General features: G+C 34.1%; 2 protein-coding genes across 5 annotated transcripts in view; one reads left to right on the forward strand and one right to left on the reverse strand.

Annotated features, from left to right (window-relative positions):
* The window catches only part of hagh (hydroxyacylglutathione hydrolase), an 18,018-nt gene extending 1,129 nt beyond the window's left edge, over positions 1 to 16,889 (reverse strand). Inside the window, exons 1-8 of one of the 4 annotated variants that reach the window (XR_012397625.1) lie at positions 16,779 to 16,884; positions 12,170 to 12,333; positions 10,662 to 10,726; positions 9,386 to 9,503; positions 7,176 to 7,284; positions 2,620 to 3,406; positions 1,549 to 1,650; positions 1,388 to 1,467 (exon numbers count right to left, since the gene is read on the reverse strand). Coding sequence is in view for 3 of the 4 variants with exons in the window: in NM_200043.3 (NP_956337.2) it covers positions 1,388 to 1,467; positions 1,549 to 1,650; positions 3,303 to 3,406; positions 7,176 to 7,284; positions 9,386 to 9,503; positions 10,662 to 10,726; positions 12,170 to 12,333; positions 16,779 to 16,848 (812 nt within the window). In the remaining variant the exon portion in view is untranslated. Of the gene's footprint in view, positions 1 to 1,387; positions 1,468 to 1,548; positions 1,651 to 2,619; positions 3,407 to 7,175; positions 7,285 to 9,385; positions 9,504 to 10,661; positions 10,769 to 12,149; positions 12,334 to 16,778 lie in introns of all 4 variants that reach the window. The other 3 variants (NM_200043.3, XM_005163865.5, XM_073937021.1) reach the window with 3 other exon arrangements.
* Positions 16,890 to 19,932: 3,043 nt separating this feature from the next.
* fahd1 (fumarylacetoacetate hydrolase domain containing 1) lies at positions 19,933 to 20,914 on the forward strand. The gene is given in 1 exon segment (NM_001020728.1): positions 19,933 to 20,914. A coding segment is annotated over 1 exon segment (660 nt). The 5' UTR covers positions 19,933 to 20,153; the 3' UTR covers positions 20,814 to 20,914.
* Positions 20,915 to 22,191: the final 1,277 nt, after the last annotated feature.

The following is a 22,191-nucleotide window of genomic DNA, read 5'->3' on the forward strand; positions in this document are numbered from 1 at the left end:
TGATAATATTTTTTAATTTGGAGAAAGTCTGATTTATTTTATTTTGGCTAGATTGAAAGCAGTTTTTGATTTTTTTAACATTTTTTTTTAACATTAAGGACAAAATTATTAGCCCCTTAAAGCTATATATTTTTCCGATAGTCTACAGAACAAACCATTATTGTACAATAACTTGCCTAATTACCCTAACCTGCCTAGTTAACCTAATTAACCTAGTTAAGCCATTAAATGTCACTGTAAGCTGTATAAAAGTGTCTTGAAAAATATCTAGTCAAATATTATTTACTGTCATCATGGCAAAGATAAAATAAATCAGTTATTAGAGATGAGTTACTAAAACTATTATGATAAAATTATTATGATATTTAAAAATAAATAATACTTACAAACAGTACTAAAAACCTAATATTTATTTGATATATTTTCAATTTATCTTTTGTTTCAGTTTTTATCCAATCAATATATTTGTAAACAGTAAAATACTTCATAATTTCCTAAAAAAAAACTATGTATTTTCTTTAAAAATTATATAAACTAAAATATAATTTTATTTTTAATAAAAATATATAAATAATTTTAATACATTTTACATAGTTTTTGTAAAGTTCATGCCAGTATTTTAATATAATAAATCATATTATTATTATTATAAACTAAATATATATTAATGCTTTATTAATAAATCAAAAATAATATAAGATAAATTATTCAATAAGATTTCAAAATTTCATTCGAATTTAGTTGCCTTTAGTGTAGGGCTGGGCCGATAAACAATATTATATCGGATCATGATATCGAAATTTTTGTCAATAACAATGGTAAGCTCTGGACTTTTTTTACCCTATATTGATCTAAGAGCCAATCACAAAGCAGAAATATGCAACAATGGGAATCTAGTTAGTTGATATTGGAGATGTACCAAGTTTTTGGCCAAAGAAAATGTATTAGCCGAAACTGTTATGCCATTTAATGAACCCTCTAATTTCTGTGGCTTCAGTCACAGTACTTTTTTTTTAAATATGGAAGCATTAACAACTTTAGCGAAATATATATTGTCATCGTTCAATATGGAAAATGGGTATCAAGATTGCATTTTTGTCATATTGCCCAGTCCTACTTAAATGATATTTTTAATTACAATAATTAGTAATGTAATTTTAAAAAGTAATTTAATTACTTTCAATTATACTGTGTGTTTAAAAATGTAAAATAAATGAAATTATTCAAGACTTCATTACAAATTATTAGATTAATACTATACTATAGTTCTCATACTATAGTTCAAGACAGCATATTTGTAATAGTAACTATTATTCTCTGTGATCTTATTAGTCAAGAAAAATGATGTCAGACAGATGATATGAGAATGATTTGAACCATACAGTACCTCACTCTCATGAAGGGGTTAAATGTGAACTCTTCAGCCACCGTAGATGGAATAGTTGGCTCTCCGTTATCATATTTCTCCTAATGCGCAAAAGAGAAGGTTATTCAAACATCTGTGCTACAATAACTAATGTAAATGTACGTTAAAGAAGAGTTCGACACCTTAGCCCATGCTAGCTTTGTCCGGATGACCTCGTTATTTGGCTCAACGTGTCGTGCAAACTTCAGATTGTTGATGGTGTATTCATGACCACAGTATACACGCTGTAACACAACATATAAAGCTGGATCAATATAGACACTGTTTAGAGCAGCCAAAAAAAGACCATTATGCAGAAGTATTACAATAAAAACTTGGAATTATTGATGCCAAATGTTACAATTTATCAGCATTTTCAATGAAATAACATTTGTTTTGTGTTACAGACATTTGAATAAATATATTTACTAGCAAAACAAAAAATCAACGGCTTGTGGAATTTACGCTGATGTCAACGGGATACAGCAATAATCTGACGATGTGTGTGTTATTCTCGCTTAGTCTATTCTTTTCCCAGTCAAACAGCCAATTGCTTTCATGTATTTTGGGTGAAGTTGGCATATTAACATGTTGTTAATCCAGTAGTACTAATCTCTCCACTGCAGCGAAGACTAACATGGCGGCATCGTATTTGAGAATCAGAATATCATGCATTTCTAATTATAATTACCAGGTATGTAAATATTATCAGACGAAGCGAAATAGAAAAAAACAACGAACAACGCTTAAATAATACAGTGCTTTTAAGGCTGCTGCATGTCATGTGATGGACCTTACACATCACCATGAAAATATAAAAGTGATGTATTTTAAATAACGATCGCATTAAAAAAGCAGGTCAGCCGTAGTATTTAAAACTCACAGGTTAAAGAGTTCAAACTTTGCAGACATTTCACAGTGCATCCAGAAAGTACTTTTTATGTTACAGCCTTATTCCAAAATGGATTAAAATTTTTTATTTCCTCAAAAATTCTACACACAATAGCACTTAATGACAATGCGAAAAAAGAGTTTTTAAAATTGTTGCTAATTTATTAAAAAATAAAAAAAAACCTGAGAAATCACATGTCTTTGCTTAATAGTTCGTTGATGCACTTTTGGCAGCAATAACAGCCTCAAGTCTTTTTCAATATGTTGCCACAAGCTTGGCACAGCTGTCTTTGGGAATGTTTGCCCATTCCTCTTTGCAGTACCTTTCAAGCTCTATCAGGTTGGATGGGAAGTGACGATGTACAGCCATTTCCAGATCTCTCCAGAGATGTTTAATAGGATTTAGGTCTGGGCTCTGGCTGGGCCACTCAAGGACATTCACAGAGTTGTTGTGAAGCCACTCCAGTGATATTTTGATGGTGTGCTTTGGGTTATGCTCCTGCTGAAAGATGAACCGTCGCCCCAGTCTGAGGTCAAGAGCACTCTAAAGCAGGTTTTCATTCAGGATGTCTCTGTAAAATGCTGCATTCATCTTTCCCTCTATCCTGACTAGTCTTCTAGTTTCTGCTGCTGAAAAACATCCCCACAGCATGATACTGCCACCACCATGCTTCACTATAGGCGCCTGGCATTCACTCCAAAGAGTTCCTTTTTAAATCATGTCCAATCAACTGAATTTACCACAGCTGAACTCCAATTAAGCTGCTGAACATCTCAAGAATGATCAGTGGAAACGGAATGTACCCGAGCTCATTTTAGAGCTTCGCGGCAAAGACTGAGAATACTTACGTACATGTGATAATTTCCATATGCACTGTACATATTCAAACAGCTTTATTACCTGCTACATGAAAGGTAAAATTCGAAAATGCATAATAGGGGCACTTTAAATGATCTATATTATTCTACTGCACAAAGACTTCAGGTTAGATGCAGAAAATGTTACCGTTTCTGGTGGAAGTCGGCCTAAAACCTCAATTAGAGCTTTGTACATCTCATCAGCGGTGCCTTCAAAAAACTTCCCGCAGCCGGCCACGAACAGAGTATCACCTGTTTGTAATGCGAACAGAACAAGGAAAAGCTGCTTGTTAAAGACAGTTACTCTCCCTCAATAGGTTCCACATTTTGATTGTTTCTTTCTTCTGTAGAAACTATAAACACTAAAAGAAGATATTTTGAAAAAAGCTAAAAATCTGTAACCATTAACTTCCATATTAGGAAAGTGTTCAACAGTTAGAAATAACTGAATTTTCATGTTTGGCTGAACTATGCTTCAATAAAGTTCATCATAAAGGTGTATCTTGGGTGACTTTGCTTTGTTTAAATCTGACAAAGTTTTTATTGGGTTAATACTTTTTCCTAGGTAATTATATACTGACATTTCACACTTTTTCCACACTATTTCAAAATGCTTATTCTCCTATAAAGAGCATGATGAACCTGCCTCTTTTTCACTCCAGTTTACACATTTTCAGTCACTTTTTGACATTTCGCAAGCTCATATTGTTATTCTTAAAGTGAATAATTAATCCATGCAAGTTATCCACTCTCGAAGCTTGAGGGCTTCCATAGCAACTGTACAGTGAATCCAGAAAGTATAAATTTTTTTGTGTTACAGCTTTATTCCAAAATGGATTAAATTAATTTACTTCCTCTACATTCTACACACAATACCCCATATTGATTGTGAAAAAAAAAAGTTTTTGAAATTGCTGAAAAACCTGAAAAATCACATGTACATGAGTATGTCTTTTGTAAAACTCTTTTTTTAAGATTGTCATTATGGGGTATTGTTTGTAGAATGTTGAGGAAATAAATGAATTTAATCCATTTCGGAAAAAGGCTGTAACATAAAAACATGTAGAAAAAGTAAAGCGCTATGAGTACTTTCCAGATACACTGTATATTAATTTCCTTAACCACGCCCTTCTTACCACTACATATTTGTTTGGTTTGTTCATCCAAAAATCCTGCATGTAACGTATTGCAGTTTCCATCAAAAAATAAAAAATAAAATAAAACAACAACCCTTTTGACCCAGTTTTTAATCCTAAAACAGATGAGTCAGCCGTTCATCATGTTATGATTTCTGAAGGATCGTGTGACAGTGAAGACTGGAGCTCTGAATGACAGGAGTAAACACTAACTGCATTACAAAAACACTTTTGACATTTTTGCCTTTTATTATGATACTAGAGTTGGAGAGGAATAGTCGGCAAGTCGAGACAGGAACTCAGGAAGCCGGCAGCGCAATTGCACTATATACTCACTAATTAGTACACTATCAATAATGACATATTGCTGTATTATTATTTTTAAACTGTGTTTTAATTGAAGTTTTTATAAACATAGTATACAAATAATGTTTACTTGGAATGTTTACAATAAAAAAAGAGAAACAAATAGATAGAAAATAATAATTGATAGAGATTATAATAGTAGATAATTAAAAAAGGGAGAAAAGGCAATATATATATATATATAATTATAATAGCAATAACTACAACAAAGACAAAGCCCCTGACAGCCTTTCAAAGATCAAGTATGTTTGTTTCGATTAGTGCCCAGGTCTGTTGGAAAAGATCTGATTTCAATCTGCAGTCATTTTCTCAAATATATATATATATGTCCATTTTGCCAAAGTAGGTTGGCGGTTCTTCATCCAGTTCACTGCAATTATCTTCTTAGCTGTTATTTATAATATATGTTGTGCAAATAGGTGAGACTTACTGAATTGTTTAGGGGGTAAGCCATCAAGCAAAATAAATACTGGGTGCATTGGTATGTCACATCCTACATCTTTACTAACCTCCCTGTTAACTTCCAGCCAATACACTTGTATTTTGGGACGTTTCCAAAATATGTGAACATAGTCCCCAACGTCTCCAGGATCCCTCCAGAACTGTCATTACTGTATAGAACTATTGAATTTGGCGACCACTAATGGAACTCTGAAGAACCTCATTTTCATCTTCTAGTATATTGCTGTATTTTTGATCTAATAAATGCACCCTTAGTGAGAATGAGGAAAAAACAATGGATCTCATTCACTAAAATTCGCACCCTTTTTTTTCACAACTATATGCACATTTGAAGTTCTCCAGAAAACTCTCTGCCTAATGCAGAACACGTGTATACACATTAGGGTTGGACGATGTTGACTAATTTGGCATCGTACAATGTCTAATGTAAAACATCACTATAGACGATGACATCGTCATCATAGGCAGCAGTGAATTAATTATTTATGAATAACTAATTATAAATGAATTATTTGCAGCCTACCGTTTCAACTACCTGACCCGCATGGTCTTTGTTTTACACATAACCAAATCATAAACAAATAATAGTAAATAAATAAAGATAAGTTACACACAAATTACCACCTGTCAGTCACTTTTTCTGCGGTACACTGGTCATCTGTGTCATAATGGCATCGACAAACTTGGTTGGTAAAAATGGTGCACAACCAACACCAACCAACAGTATCTGAGGTTTTTGCTAAAATAACTAAGTACAAGTGTGAAAGCGAAAGACTGAAGCAGTGTACTGATGCTGTAACATGTTACCTGATAGATTTAAAAGATCAAAGAGTCGTTAGATAGAGACAAGATGAATTAAATATCACGTTTAACAACTATAGTGAGATGCCATCCAGTGGTACATCCTTGATAAACTGTCCGACGTGCACTGCTCTCTGGGGATTTGTGCTCAAAGCTCCCTCTGACTGCTGGGATTCGTGTGTCTGTGTGTGTGTGTGTGTGTGTGTGTGTGTGTGTTTTCAGCAGTATTCTGTAGAAGGAGGGCTTTTCAAAAATGCTAGACGAAATGCCAAGTTTGGACATGGATCGTTTTCATTATAAAATGCTACTTTAGAACTAAGACATATTAGTGTAAATGGGGCCTGAGTGTGTATTTTTCACAAGCAGGTTGCTGCTGCAACGGGGGCGGGACAGAGGATCGCGAATCCGGCTCAGCATCATGATGTCTATCAATCATCGTTGATGAACAATGGCTCATCTATCGAACCAACCCTAATACACACTAGATTTTGTTCTTAAACTCGTTCTGCTATAAGTCAATTTGGAATGTATTGCTCTTTCTAATTAGTAATTTGCATAATTTTGAGTTTTTTTATCAATTTTTTTTCAGTCTTATCAGTAACAACCTAAAGTAATTTAAAATTTTACTTCGTAAGTCGCTCTTTTAAAGAGATTGTCACGGTTGTTGTAGCTACTAAATAATATTGACCGGAAAAGTAATGAACTGATTCAGATGTGCGTTCGAACTGAAGCGTTAGAAAATGTGCAACAGGCTACCATGAAAGATGTGAATTCTACACAGTTTTGCAACCTTAAAGGGCTCCACAGACTATTAAAATAAAACGGTCTATTGTTGCACAAGCGTGTGTGAGCATTTTAGTGACTTTTCCACAAGCAACTTTATCTATTGTAGATAAACCATTAATGATGTTACTACCGTTTATAAACTACAGTAGCATTGCCAGTATTTTGGAGCCATAGAATCGTGATACCACTATAGTATCAGTATCAATCGTGTATAGTATCAGTATCAACCGTGCAACCCTAGTCTAGGTTATTTTTAATCATCCTGTAAATAACATCTAATTATATGTAGGGTTTTTAAACATATTTATGAGGCCCCGGGAATATTTTTTTCATACATTTAGAATAAGTGTTAGCACGAAAGTTTTGAAAACATCCATACGCACAGCTCGCGCATAAATTTGCGCAAACGCATGGTGAATGAAAGCCAATGTTCGAAAATTAGTGTACTGTAAGTAAAACATACGTCTTACCCGTAAACACAGCTGGTGCTTCAGTGCTGTTTTCTTTTGTTACAAAATAGCAGATGTGACCGCTGGTGTGACACGGTGTAAACAAACACTTTACATTCAGAGAGCCCACCTGAAATGAACCAAAAAATAATAGTTTATTACGAAAACGAAAATAATATGATCATAAGGCTGCATGTATTGGATTAAAACACAGTCAAAACTGTAATCTTGTGATTTATTTTTTATTTTTTTATGTTATTTGTTTTTCTGAACATCTTTTCAGATTCACTCCTACAATCTTCAGTGTCACATGATCCTTCCTAGTATTATCAGTGTTAAAAGGAGGCTTTGTACTTGTGTTCCAGCAAAACATCATCACGAGCACACAAGGCAGGCTCCGCGGTCACTGTGAATGAAACATCTGTTTCTGGGTAACACTTTATAATAAGGTTGCTTTAGTTAATGCATTTACTAACATGAACAAACACTGAACATTACATTTATCACAGTATTTGTTCATGTTAGTTAATGGACATTGTTAGTTTAGGTTAACTCACGGTGCAATAACTAATGTTAACAAGCATGAATTTGGATGGTAAAAACGCATTAGCAAATGTTGAACAATGATTAATAATTGCTTTGCAGTATATTAATTAATTGTATTGTTCAGAATTAATTCATGTTAGTAAATGCATTAACTAATGAAACCTTATTGTAAAGTGCTTCTTATTTTTGTTGTACAGATATGTGCAAGACATCACTCAAAACTGTATAGGTTTACATTCCTTTGTGTAAACAGTAGTCATTATTTGAAGTGATTTACAAAAGTAACTTAAAATTGCAAAAAAGACAAGAATGGATCTTGTTTAATAGTTTTACAACAACTCTGATGAAGAGTTGTGATCCATGCTTCTTCTACAGCTTCTATGCTTCTTAGTTTTTTAAACACCATTTTAAGGACAAAATTACTAGCCCCTTAAAGCATTTTTTTTTCCGATAGTCTACAGAACAAACCATCGTTTTATATATATATATATATATATATATATATATTTTTTTTTTTTTTTTTTTTTTTTTGACTGCTATGCCATCATAAATAGTGAAAATAACTTATCGAAAAAGGTTTGAAGACCAAGTGGTATATTCTGTCAGTGTGACTTCAGCTAATCAGTGTTGGCCAGTGCTAACAATTATTTTCAACATCTAGCTGTGCAAGAAATCATACCATCTGATGAAGTGAAGTCATATTTCGCTACTGTATTGTTTTTAAATAGAGAAAATATTTTACAAGTAACTTTTATTATGAATCTAGGAACAGAAAATGAGCAATAAAAAGACGTAAAGCACCAAAAGCAACCGATATTGAAATGAATTTGAAAACTATTTAGCTATTGTTGTTATCCATACTTTTTTTTTTTAGTTATGATGACCATTTGATGAATGATAAATATATTTTAGCAAAAATGAGGCCCATAACTGCAAAAAGGTCCACTTTTTGAGAAAAAAGAACCACCCATTTCACTAGGCTGGCTACGGGCCTGAATCACTAGTCAGAAATAGAATGAAATGATAAATAGAAAACTGTCATCTGGCATTCAGTATCTAAAAAACATATAAGTCGACCAAACAGCCCTTAATATGTCTTTCTGTAGCTTTTAATTCAGTTTTTATAGGACAATGCTCATTAATTAACAGTAAAAACTGTAAATAAGCCAGAGAGAACCACAAGGGCTAATTTTCACCCTGACAAATATTAAAAAAGGCAACCTTAAATCAAAAACATATGAACAAATAAAAACATTACACATACAATTTCAGTAAAATTACATTAAAAAATGATATGTAAAAATTGATAATAAATTCCTAAAAACAAAAGAAAAGAATTCCACATGATTACACATTTGATTGCCTTTTAGCCATTTAACCTTAACTTATTTTTAATGTTGAGTCATTTGTAATTCCACTTAAATTCAATTGGAAGTGTTTTCCAGAAATTACTGTCTAAACTGCACAGTCCCCTCTAGATCATGCCATTATTATTCTTTTGTGTCACATAAAGGAGAATGAGCATATCCATTTAAAATTTCAAAAATCCTACAAGCATCGGCCAAATATTTAATATTATCAAAGCTCAATAAATAATGTGCAATCAACTTACTGCCTTCCCGCTGACTAAAACTCACCCTAACCCCAAACGTTTGAACAGTGGCACTTATATAAATCTGGCTTACTTTAAAAGTGTTGTAGTGTGTGACTTTCTGAGTTAAAGCCCCGACTCGATCATCTCCGCCGTACACCGTCAGTCCCGGCATGAGCTTCACCAGCTTCTCATTTCCTCCAGCATGATCCCTGCAGGTTATCAAACATCTGCTCTGAATCCTTGTGCATACTGGCTTCATGTGCAGCAAATAATGACTGTTTTATTTAGTTAGTTATTCATAAGTTTAGCTATTTCTGAATTACTGAATGAGCACTGTGCTACGTCTGACAGATCGCACCATTATGTATTTCTTATGTAAGTTTTAAACTCATTGTAATCACTGTTTTTAGTTTTTTATACTTAAATTATATGTTTCTTTTAGTCTTGTTTATGTAAAGCACTTTGAATTACTATTGTGTATGAAATGTGCTATTAAAGTAAACTTGCCTTCGATTTATTTGTTGCCACATCAGCAACTTATGGCTATTTGATGGCAAGATCAATATATTTACAAACATTGCATGACAAGAACAACTTCATATATAAAGAGAAGATGATACACACACAAATATATAAATATGCATTAATAACTCACAAAAACTGTATATTAAATATGATTTTTTCAATTCAACATTTGATAAATGATTAAAAAAAATTCGTCCACTTTTTTAAAAACATTCAAAGTGTTTTATAAATTTATTATAAAAATGTTTATTATTATTTATTATAAAAATGCTGTCTAATGGTACCTAAAGGTCACGTAAACTGCTTTGAAATGTGTATTTTGTATTTGATGTTTGCCATAATCTCAACTGAAATACGAAGAGAGGGTTGAACAAAGTAGCTCCTCCCCTTTTATAAAACAGCCAATAGCATTTTGTTTTATCACCGCTCTGCCAGTGAGAGTGGTTACGCTCAAGCGCATCAAGTAATCAAATGAAAAGCGTTTTGAAGGGGATGTACAAGAGAGCATCTGATTGGTTAGGATTTGATGAGAAACTGAAGTATGAGGGGACGTAAATAATAACTGTTAATCCATTTAGGCGGAAGTGATAAACTACAAGCTTTGCATGTTTGTATCAGTTTTAAATTTTCTAAACCTGAATTTTGTCGCTGTTTTGGTGCACAAAAGTTTATAGATATGCTAAAAACTAGCAATACTGATACGAACCCCAACATAACTTTCTTTTAATTTCACGGGACCTTTAAACTTTCACATTCTAATTAAATATGTTTCATGGCGGGAGCAGTTTAAGACTAATTACATGTTTAAATAATGATTGTATTTAATAGCAGGTTTGGTTTACCAGTGATGGTGAGTGGTCAAGACAGTTTTGAGCTTCACGCCATGCTTTTTGACTGCATCCACAACCTGGAAAATATGACAATTGTTAATTCAAGATGTCACACTTAGCTGAACATTGATTATATAGCTTGTTAGGCATACTGTCCCGTGAGAGAGCCCAGAGCTCATAAGATCCCCAAGCCCAGGGCTCCCTCCCGTTTGCAAGGCGAGAGGGGAATTTGAGCTCAGGCAGATCTCAGAACTCCCCTGCTATAGTAGCTAATTAACAGATAGTGATTGCTCTTAAGAGATAACTACTGGGAGCACGTCGATGATGCTGATTTGGATTAGTCAGTTAACTTATGCCGAGTTCAGACTGCATGATTTTCAAAATAATCGTGTCACAGATGTTTTCACACTGCGTGACTATCTGGGCTAGCGTTTTGTCGCTGCTTTGTTTACACTGCAAGATGGATCGGCAACAGGGGCTTTCACATTGCATGACTTTACAATAAGAATCGCTGACAACTTCGTCCAAACTTCGTCTCAGTATATATTTTGTTATTAACTACATAATGAAAAAGAGCTTTATTGGGGAGAAAATGTACATATTTGCTCACCTGGGTTTGAAGGGAATTAGCAATTTCTCCTCAACTTTCTTGTCTAACTTTCTGTATAAAACGTCAAACAGACACCAGTGCTCCTGTCCAACCTCCACTAATTCTTCCCCATTTTTTGGGTCCAAATAAACCGAAAATGAGCAGTTTTAACTTCTCCCTCAACCTCCCGCTGGCCTGCAGGTACACACACACAAGTGAATGCTGCTCTCTCATTGGCTGTAGGCAATCGCCGATGTTATTATCAGTCAAAACTCATATCACACAGCATGATTTAAATCGCCGACAGCTCCATTATTTAGCATGTCAAATATCTCACAGGCATCGGCGACACATTGGTGATTCTCTCAGATCGCGTCTTTGATAGTTCAAACTGTGTGATTGTCAGTCATGTGCACTGATTTGCCTGTGATTAAAGGCATTTGTCTGCGATTTCTCAAAATCTGTCGACGAGTCAAAATCGGGAATAAAATCATGCAGTCTCAACTCTGCATTAAATTGTGTGTTTTTGAAGAATGGGAGGAAACTATGGGACCCGGGGAAACCCCACGTGAGCATGGGGAGAACGTGTAAACTCCGCACAGAAATTTTGGCTGGTTTGGTAAGGACTAGAAGCAGTGACGTTCTTGCTATGAGGCAACAGTGTTAACCACTTGGTCACCACGCCATCTATCTAGGAAAGGAAGAGGAGTAGGGGTGGAAGGGGGGATTCTTCAAAACGAAGATGCCTGTGATATGGAACTTAGGGTATTTATAGTGGCTTGGGAATCTTCCGATTGGTGAATCATGAATTGGACAATGCATGACCAGCTGACTTCAATAATAAGCATGTGATCCTCTCGAAAATAGTTTAGAAATAAACTTCACTTTATACAATGTGTGATATATGACACACGCAGAGAAATGCTCATACTTTCTGTGGCTCTACAGGGTCGACTATGGCAGCCTCTTTTGTTTCTTCATCGATGAGGAGGTACATGTAGTTGTCGGTGAGAGCGGGCAGCAGTTCCACCTTCATGTCGGACTGTTCCACCAGAGAGGATTTCCGAATCGCGGAGTGAAACAAGGCTGTGGGGGCTTCAAAACAAAGACACAGGTTCAGTGCATGTTCATGACCAACAATTTCACTTTTTTTGTGGAAAACGTCCATGTAGTTTACAATAACTATGGTTTAAACCAGAGATAGAGCCCGCAGGCCAAAGTTGGTCCATGGTAACCTTTCATTTGGCCCACCATCCCATCTAAGAAGAGAGAGAGAGAGTGATGGGGATGGTTTAGAGACTGTCATTTCTAATTTAATGTAACTACTTGTTTGTTTGTTTGTTTCTTTGTTTGTTTGTTTGTTTTTATAACTAAGCAACAAAAGTGAATGCAAATAAAATGTTTCAATTAAACAAATCAGAATTGTTTTTTTAAATGTACATACTGTCACCCAACAGATAGAGAACAATCCAGAGAGATATCAGTAAACAAATGAAGGCAAAGGCAGATAATGCTTGACTAGTGTATTGAGCACTGAACTCCATTGTGCTATAAATGTGATTGTTTTATTGCAATAGGTTATAATAAAATGTATATACTGCATAAGCTAATATGATTTAAAGAAATGTTTTCAATTTATTTGTTTCAATTTATTTGTTAAATATTGTAAAACAAGTTAGGAAATTACCTATGGCAACTTTAATGTAATATAGCTTGGTATATTTCCCTTTGGCCCACGGCTCATATTAAAAAGATTGGGTCTCCTGGTTTAAACTCATTTTAATTAAAAAATAACCTTGTTTTTTCATGCTGACATACGATTATTTTGCTTGTTTTATGGGAAAACACCTAATTTTGGCATATAAATATTTTAAATAAGATGAAAAGTCTTGTTTTAAAAAAATATATGCCAAAACTAAGTGTTTTTTCTTTAAAAAAAAAGAAAAAGAAAAAAAAGCTAAATAATTTGCCAATGGGATCAGTAAAATTATCTTGTTTTTGGTTTAGAAATAAGATTATTTTGCTTACCCCATTGACAGATTATTTAGCTTGTTTTAAGGAAAAACTCAACTTAAAAAAAACTTAACAAGACTATATCTTTTGCTTGTCCAGAAAATGCTTCTAGATTTAAGAATTTTTAGATGATTGGACTAGAAACTAGAGTGACACTTTGACACATTTGCTTCGACTGTTTCAGCCTCGCTTTGCCCACCCATACAAAATTGTGGCTAGTGAAAATAGCAAGTGGCTAGTAACATTGGAAAACTACTAGCCACAGTGGCTAGTGATCAAAAAAGTTAATATCAAGCCCTGAACATATTCATTATTTTGTGGAGACCAAGATACATTTTTGGGGGATTCTTTGATGAACTAACAGAACAGTATTTAATGCATTTTATAATAAATGCAACAAATAATGCATGCGAATTAGGCATGGGCTGGTATAGGATTCCGTATGACAGTATGATAACCTTGGATAAAAATATTACGGTTTCACGAATTTGCTGTATTGTGATTACTGCTGTAAAATATTTTTAGATGTCTGGGTAAAAAACAAAAACTTTATTCTAATTTGAACACAATATATTTTATTTTGAGGAACATTTAAAATATTTTGGAGCAGAAAACATGTCAGGCTAAATGAATTTTTAGCTGCTTTTCCACTATCGTGCCAAACCGTTCTAAGAACACTTCGGTACGGTTACGGTTGTTTCTCCACTTGAGCCTGGAACGGCGCGGCACGATTACAAACCGTTCTCGGCCCGGAATTCTCGGCACGGTTAGACAACCGTGCTGAACTGTGCTGACAGATTCTGTGTGTTGACGTCGCGACTCGGTTGCTAAGCTACCACAGCTGGCTCAGCAGAAGCGCGCTAGTCATCAGACATCCTCAATAAACTACAGTGCATTTAATATAAAATAATGATCCAGGTCTAAACGATACAGTTTGAAAAGGGTTTTAAAACCATAGAGCATCCCTGGCAGAGAAGTGAATAACTCATCACATTCTAACGAAGATATTTTATTCATTAAAGTTATTATTTTATTGACTTGAATACAGACCTACTTCGCCTGCTGAATATGAGTTTATTGCACGCAGCGCTGTATTCCACAGCACAAAACTCGCTCTGATTCGGGAGAGACATGCCAACGACTTGCGCTGCTGACTTTTTTTTCCTGCTGCGCATCGAATAAAGCGAATAAAATCACGCTGTGCATCGTCGATGTCCAAATTCCACAACAACATCACTATATCCATGGAACACGAACTTGCAGACTCTTTTAACAACGAGGAAATAATTGCACTTTTTAATTCAAAGCCAGGACAGCTTGTTAATACCAGCGAGACCACCTGAAGGACGGCGTGTTCGTGTTGTAATGTCGGCCGTCCAAAAGACTTTGCTTGAAAGCTTTACGGAGCGGCACTGTAACTGTCCAAGGTACTGTTGTATGATTTATATTATAGCATATGCACTAATAAACAAGTCAAAAGAATGAATTAATTAAATAAATATGGATTCTTAAATGTCAGTATTGCTTTTACTCAAAAAATATCAATACGTTTTGACAAATGTTTTATAAAAACAAAATGAGCAATTTTCATCATTTCAGCTATAGGCAATTATATGATTCAATTATACATAAGTTATATGACATTTATGAGGCATGTAACATGTTTCTGTGTTTTTTTTTTTTTTGTGGTGATCTTTAATATAGCTACGCAAATATTTTCTAAAACGTCTAGCAATATTTCGCCTACAGCTTGTTAGTTAATAATGAACACAAAAATAATTATAAAAATAAAATGATCAAAATAAAAAGATAATAAAGCAGCATTTTAGTGCTTTATATGCTTTAAATCCTGCAATATATGTGTTGTTTCATATTCGTTTTTTTTCACTTGCTGCATTCGTTATTTAATGTTTGAATAGTAAAACAAATAACAGCCATCGCTTAAATGGTTTCATTTTACTATCAAAATGTAGTATATTTTATATCATTATCAACTTTTGATATAAATACGCAGTGTAATTTAATTAATTGTTAAAAATGAAATAATTTATGTGCTGTGTTTTTATTAGTGAAAGTGCCCGCTCACCTTTGACAAGGCCTGTCCAAAATGATATTTTTGCCACTATAATGCAAATGCACTATTATTGTTGTCTTATCATTGTTTTTTTTCTGTTATGTTCAGAGATTTTAAATATTATTTATTTCCCCTCCAATTATTTTTAATCATCACGTTACATTTTGGTAATTTCCCCTCCAAATAAAATTTAGCCAGAGCTGCGCAACATATAAATAAATAAGGGTGCACATTTAGCACCCCTATTTGATAGAGCGGCATAACTGTTTAGTCACATGCTTTTGCTTTTATGAAAAATAAATAAATAAATAGTTTCGGCTCTTATTTAACTTTAATTGAACAAAGGGAGCCGTTTACATTGCGTTACCAAGGCAACTACTGATGCGTTTTGTGTAATGTTTTAAAGAGCTTTGTCGCAGCACGACAGTGGAAAATGAAACCGTATCCGTGCTGTCTGGCCCGGTTTGGCACGGAATGGAACAGTTCTGTTTAAAGAACGATTCAGCACGATAGTGGAAAAGCGGCTATTGACTTCTGCTGTCTTTATTTGTTTCAAAACCAGAAGTTTTACAAATTAAACTGGCAGCTTTGAATATCTTTTCTGCTGGAGATACTGTTGTTCTAAAAAAATAAAATAAAAAAAGTAAATAAAAAATCTTACTCATACCTTATTTTAAAACCTTGACTTTTCCAAACCGCAGTATGCATAGAAAACGGTTATCATCCCATGCCTAATGCATATTACCGCATAAAGCTAATAAGAAATTCGATTTTAAGGATTCAAAACTTGTAAACAAAACATTTAAATATGAAAAGTTATTATATAAAACATCTACATATTAAATGTCATGCCAACATGGCTGTTTATCAAAACTTTTCCAGACGCAAAATGGTGCCCACTAGTGTATATTTCAGTATTAACACTACATCATCTGCTAATGTTCATCTATAATATGCCTAATTTATAATTTGGAAAATTCATTTGATGTTTGAATTGATAACCTTAAATATGCCAATGCAATGTCTCTCTTCGCATTGCATTTGATTCAGTGTTTTAAAAGAATACATGGCATATGATATTATCACAAATGTGAGATTTAATCAAACTTGAGTTGTTTAACACCGAACAAACAGAAAGCGCGCTGTGTTTACATTACATCACTCCCATAGCACGGCACATAAAGTGTTACATACATACATACATACATACATACACACATACATTACACGGTGGCTGTACTCTTGTGTGAGCATTAAATACATGTCATGCTTGATGACGTATGCCAACGGATAAGATGATGTAACTCTTCCTAGTACAGGGAAACACTGTTCAACTCGATCAAAACATTGAAGCGCGAGTCTGCGAATACAGTAAACGTTCAATGACAGCGCTCATATGCGCATGGATATTGACCAGTAGGATATTATGATGAAGATCCCGGTGTACACATACCGAATTTTTGCGATAAAGCTCCGAGGACTCCGACGGTGCAGGCGCTCACGGCCAGCGACCTGAACCACATAGCAGGACTCCAGCTGTCTGACAGTACGGCCAGCGCTCGGAGGAAGAGGAAAGGCTGATTTTTACACTCAAAACCTGCCCACTTTTTCACTTTGACCCCTCGCTTAACCAATCCTGTACGGAGGAGTGTCTCGCGCGTGCTCTGGGGTATATGTGGTTATTTACTACAGATCCTACTATGGTGAATGCTGCTCGCTTTTTACCTTCACTCATGGTGACGCAGACATCACATGATCTATTAAGAACAAACATATATGTTCTTTGTTTATTTCCTTTTTCTTGTCTTTGCTTTTCAGTATTTTTCCAATTTGAATGTATTTTTTATGAGGGTGTTTTCATCTTAATTAAATATATTGTTGTACTTTTATTGTTGATGTTTCTTCTTCGCTTGATATGCTTTGGGAGTGCGAAATATGAGTAGCACAATTAATTTTTACATGTAATATGCAAAATGGCAATGCAAATGACAATGTTCATTCCTTCATTTTCTTTTCTTTAATAATCTGGGGTCGCCACAGCGGAATGAACCGCCAACTTATGCGGCTTATGTTTTACTCAGGGGATACCATTCCAACTACAACCCAGGAAAACACCCATACACTTGCATTCACACACACTACGGCCAATTTAGCAATTCAACTGACCCAATCGTGGCTCAAACCGCAGCAAACTTCTTGCTGTGAGGCGATCATGCTACCCACTGCGCCACCGTGACACCGTGGTATACTGTAGGTGAAGTGGTTGGGCTAAATTGGCCGTAGTGTGTGTGAATGCAAGTGTATGGGTGTTTCCCTGGGTTACTACTGGAAGGGCATCCGCTGTGTAAAACATATGCTGGATAAGTTGGCGGTTCATTCTACTGTGGTGACCCCAGATTAATAATGGGACTAAGCTGAAAAAAGAATGTATGAATGAATATATTACGCTGCGTGGAGTAAATGAACACATTATACTTCACTTCTTGAATTGAATTAGTGAAATAAATCAACTTTTCAAAGATATTATAGTTATTTGACCAGCGCCTGTATGTTTGTATGTTTTGACTAACATTTGGATCCCAGAGCTGAGTAACAGTCAGTACGTTTTACTAATTTGTTCCCTCGTTTAATATATTGTCTGTGCATTTTGATAATTTGGTACCTTGTTTTATGTTTATTGTGTGTGCACATATTTTAAATTATTTTAAAACATTTGCCTAGTTTAAATTCAATTCTGGGTTTATTTTAATTTATTTTTATTTTATTTTCAAATTACCATTTTTTTTTTCTTAGATCTATGTAGACAATTTATTTTACTAATTTGTTCCTTCGTTTTATTTATATTGTCTGCACATTTGAATAATTTTCTTAAATTTAAGTAAAGTAAAATATGCTCATTAATTACCCAAAATATGATGACGAATTAAAAAAGGTGCACATACAATTTACATAAAACAAGATAATAAAATATCTATTTATTTTGGTGTATCATGAGCTTGTTTTAATAACCTTTTGCCTAATTTTAATTTAATCATATGTTTATTGTTGTTAATTTAATACCTTTAGGTTATTTGTTAATAATTCCTTAGCATATTTCATTTTCACATAACTTTCCTTTTTATGTACCCTATATTGCACACATTTCACCAATGTTACTTAATTTTAGTACATATATATATATATATATATATATATATTTGTTTATATATATATAAACCCCCTGTTTATTTTTTCCCTGAATTTCTGTTTGATGGAGAGCAGATTTTTGCAGCACATTTCTAAACATAATAGTTTTAATAACTCATTTCTAATAACTGATTTATTTTATCTTTGCCATGATGACAGTAAATAATATTTTATTTACTAGATATTTTCAGGACAATTCTGTACAGCTTAAAGAGACATTTAAAGGCTTAACTAGGTTAATTAGGTTAACTGGGCAGATTAGGGGAATTAGGCAAGTTATTGTAATGATAATTTGTTTTGTAGACTATCAGAAAAAAATTGAGCTTAAAGGGGCTAATAATTGTGTCCTTAAAGTGGTGTTTAAAAAGTTAAAAACTGCTTTTATTCTAGCCAAAATAAAACAAATAAGACTCTCCAGAAGAGAAAATAATATCAGACATACTGTGAAAATTTCCTTGCTCTGTTAAACATCATTTGGGAAATATGCACGCTGATTTATTTAAAAATATATTAAAAAACACACAATTTAATTAACTTTATCCATATATTTTTTTTAAATAATTAACTCTTTCACCATTCTCACTGTAACATTTTTTGTTTGTTTGTTTGTTTCCTTTAGTTTGTTGTTTATGTTTTTTTTCAACTGACTTTACAGTAAAAAAAAAAAAAAACGTAGTAAAGTAAATCATGATAAATATTCTGCTTTTTAAATAAATAAACTTTTATTTAAAAGAAGAAATGTACATCTATAGGAGACTGGAACACAAGTACATACAATTACAAAGTGATAAGAACAATAAGTAATAGAAAGAGAGAAAAAAAGAGAACAAAATAAAGAAAGGGGAAGTACACATTTAAATAAAAAAGGACAAACTTACTGGAAGCATGATGTTTTCATACGTTTCTATTAACTTGCAGAATAAACATATAGCTTTAAGCAAGGAATCAATTTCAATTAAAAAAATTGGCAAATGAGGGAGAGGATTTTCTGAATTTTTTGTTTGTGGATAAAGAATTTTGCATATAATACAAAAAGCTATATTGTGACCATAATAATAACAAATAATACCTTTCAATTTAAAGATTTGTTTTGTTGATTGTGATTTATTTAAATAATTATATAGATCTGACTAAAACTTTTACATGTAAAAAACATGTGAGTCAATGTTTCCTAATTTTCATACATTTTCTGCTAGTACTAACTAGTAGCGACTGTAGGGACAGCAAATCGTCTTTAATATTCAATGACGCAGGCTTCGCTATAGGACAGATGTCAAGAACGTCAGCGAGACATAAGCTGCGTCCCAAATGGCACACTATACACTATGCACTCATGCACTATGTACTTATGCACTTACACACTCAACAGGATAGTATATGTATAAATATTCATAAGGTAAGCCTTCGCCGTAGTACATTGTAAACGTAGTGTGTGTTAATCGCAATAAACGACTTAAAGTGAATGTCATGTCGAGCTTATCATTTTTCTCATTGTTTAAAACCCGTTTGTTTTATTCACACCAAATTCACACTAATATTTGGTTCTGTACTTGTACAAACGCGTCTGTCCGCCCTCGGTTAACCAGCGTCCAAAGGTCGTTTCAACTTCCGGTCGCAGGTTGAACTCGTGTTGGACTCAGAAATGAGCGCAAGGAATATTTCTCGCTTTTGGGAATGGGGAAGGAAAATCATATGCGTCGGGAGAAACTACGCAGATCACGCAGTCGAGCTGAAAAATGCAATCCCTAGCGAACCCGTGCTCTTCCTGAAGCCCCCGTCCGCTTACATTAAAGAGGGCTCCCCAATTCTGGTGCCTTTCTACAGCAGCAACCTCCACCATGAAGTTGAGCTGGGGGTGGTGATTGGGAAAGGGGGAACCGCTATACCTCAGGCTTCAGCCATGGAACATGTAGCCGGATATGTGCTTTGCCTGGATATGACAGCTCGGGACGTCCAGGACGAATGCAAGTCCAAAGGTCTTCCATGGACCCTTGCCAAAGCCTTCAACACCTCCTGTCCCATCAGTGACTTCATCCCCAAGGAGAAGATCCCAGACCCTGGGAGCATCAATCTGTGGTTGAAGGTCAACAATGTCCAGAAACAGAATGGCAGCACGTCCCAGATGATCTTCTCCATCCCGTATCTCATCAACTACATCAGTGAGATCATCTCTCTGGAGGAGGGAGACCTCATCCTCACCGGGACCCCCAAAGGAGTGTCCAGCGTCCAGGAGCATGATGAACTTCAGGCTGGGATTGATGACATTGTGACCATGACCTTTAAAGTGGACCGGAAAAGTTGATGGACAGAAAAGTGTAGCCATTGTTGATTATTCATTTCAGTGATTTTAGAAATATTAAAATTGGGAAGCATCATGTTTATGTTTTTTAAATAAAAAAAAAAAGTGAATCATGATTTGTGTAGTTCTCATTATGAAAATGTATATATGTAACTGATTTGAACTCACTGGATAAAATATGCGTTAATTTGCAGGATCTGTATTTCTGTAAAAAAAAAAAAAGCTATAAAATTTACAAGGTCACTGTAAATTACCAATTTCAACTGTGGTGTAGTTTTACAGCACAACTGTAATCAACTTACAGTGCAGGCGTACATTTGAAACTATTACTGGCCATTTTTCAGTATTACTGCCAAATTTTTCAGTATTACTTGCAAATTTTGCAAGCCCACTGTAAATTACCAAATTGTAAAGTATTAGTAGCTATTTTTACAGTATTACTTGCAAATTTTATAGTATTATTGGCAAAACTTACAAGCGCACTGTAAATTAACAATTTCAACTGGGTTGTAGTTTTACAGCTTGTAAATTTGACAGTATTACTTGCAATTTTTAGTGTATTACTGACAAAATTTACAGTATTACTGTCAAAATTTACAAGCGCACTGTAAATTAACAATTTCAACTGGGGTATAGTTTTACAGCTTGTAAATTTGACAGTATTACTTGCAATTTTTAGTGTATTACTGACAAAATTTACAGTATTACTGTCAAAATTTACAAGTGCACTGTAAATTTACAATTTCAACTTTGGTGTAGGTTTACAGCACAATTGTAATGAACTTAAAGTTCACTTGTAAAATTGACACAATTACTGGTCATTTTTACAGTATTACTGCCTAATTTTACAGTATTACTTGCAAAATTTTCAAGCGCACTGTAAATTACAATTTCAACTGTGGTGTAGTTTTACAGCATAATTGTAATTGTTAATTTACAGTGCACTTGTAAATTTTATAGTATTACCTGCAACCAAAACTGCCATAATTTTTTGTGTTATTTTTCTAATGTAATTCTGAGCTTTTTTTCCTTTATTTATGGTTATGAATTGCATTATGGGATGTTCTGTCAAGTTTTGATGTTGTAAATTCAACAGTGCATTTGCCAAAGTGACCTTTTATTGGCATTTTATTAGTTCAAAGCAATATATTGTATTATAAATAATATATAGTGAAATAAGTCTGTAAAATGACAGGAAAGGCTGGCAGTTTATAATTAGGTTTCGTAACACCAACCCAGGCAATATATTACTCCAAATATTAAAAATGTCAATCCAAAGTAACTTCTTCAAACTTTTCAACATCAACAGTTGAAGGAAAGGTCAAGATCCGATAATGCAATACAAAAGATTTTCACAATAATACAGACATAATCAAACATC

Source organism: Danio rerio, chromosome 3, assembly GCF_049306965.1.
Source record: "Danio rerio strain Tuebingen ecotype United States chromosome 3, GRCz12tu, whole genome shotgun sequence".
In the NCBI taxonomy this organism is placed as follows: Eukaryota; Metazoa; Chordata; class Actinopteri; order Cypriniformes; family Danionidae; genus Danio; species Danio rerio.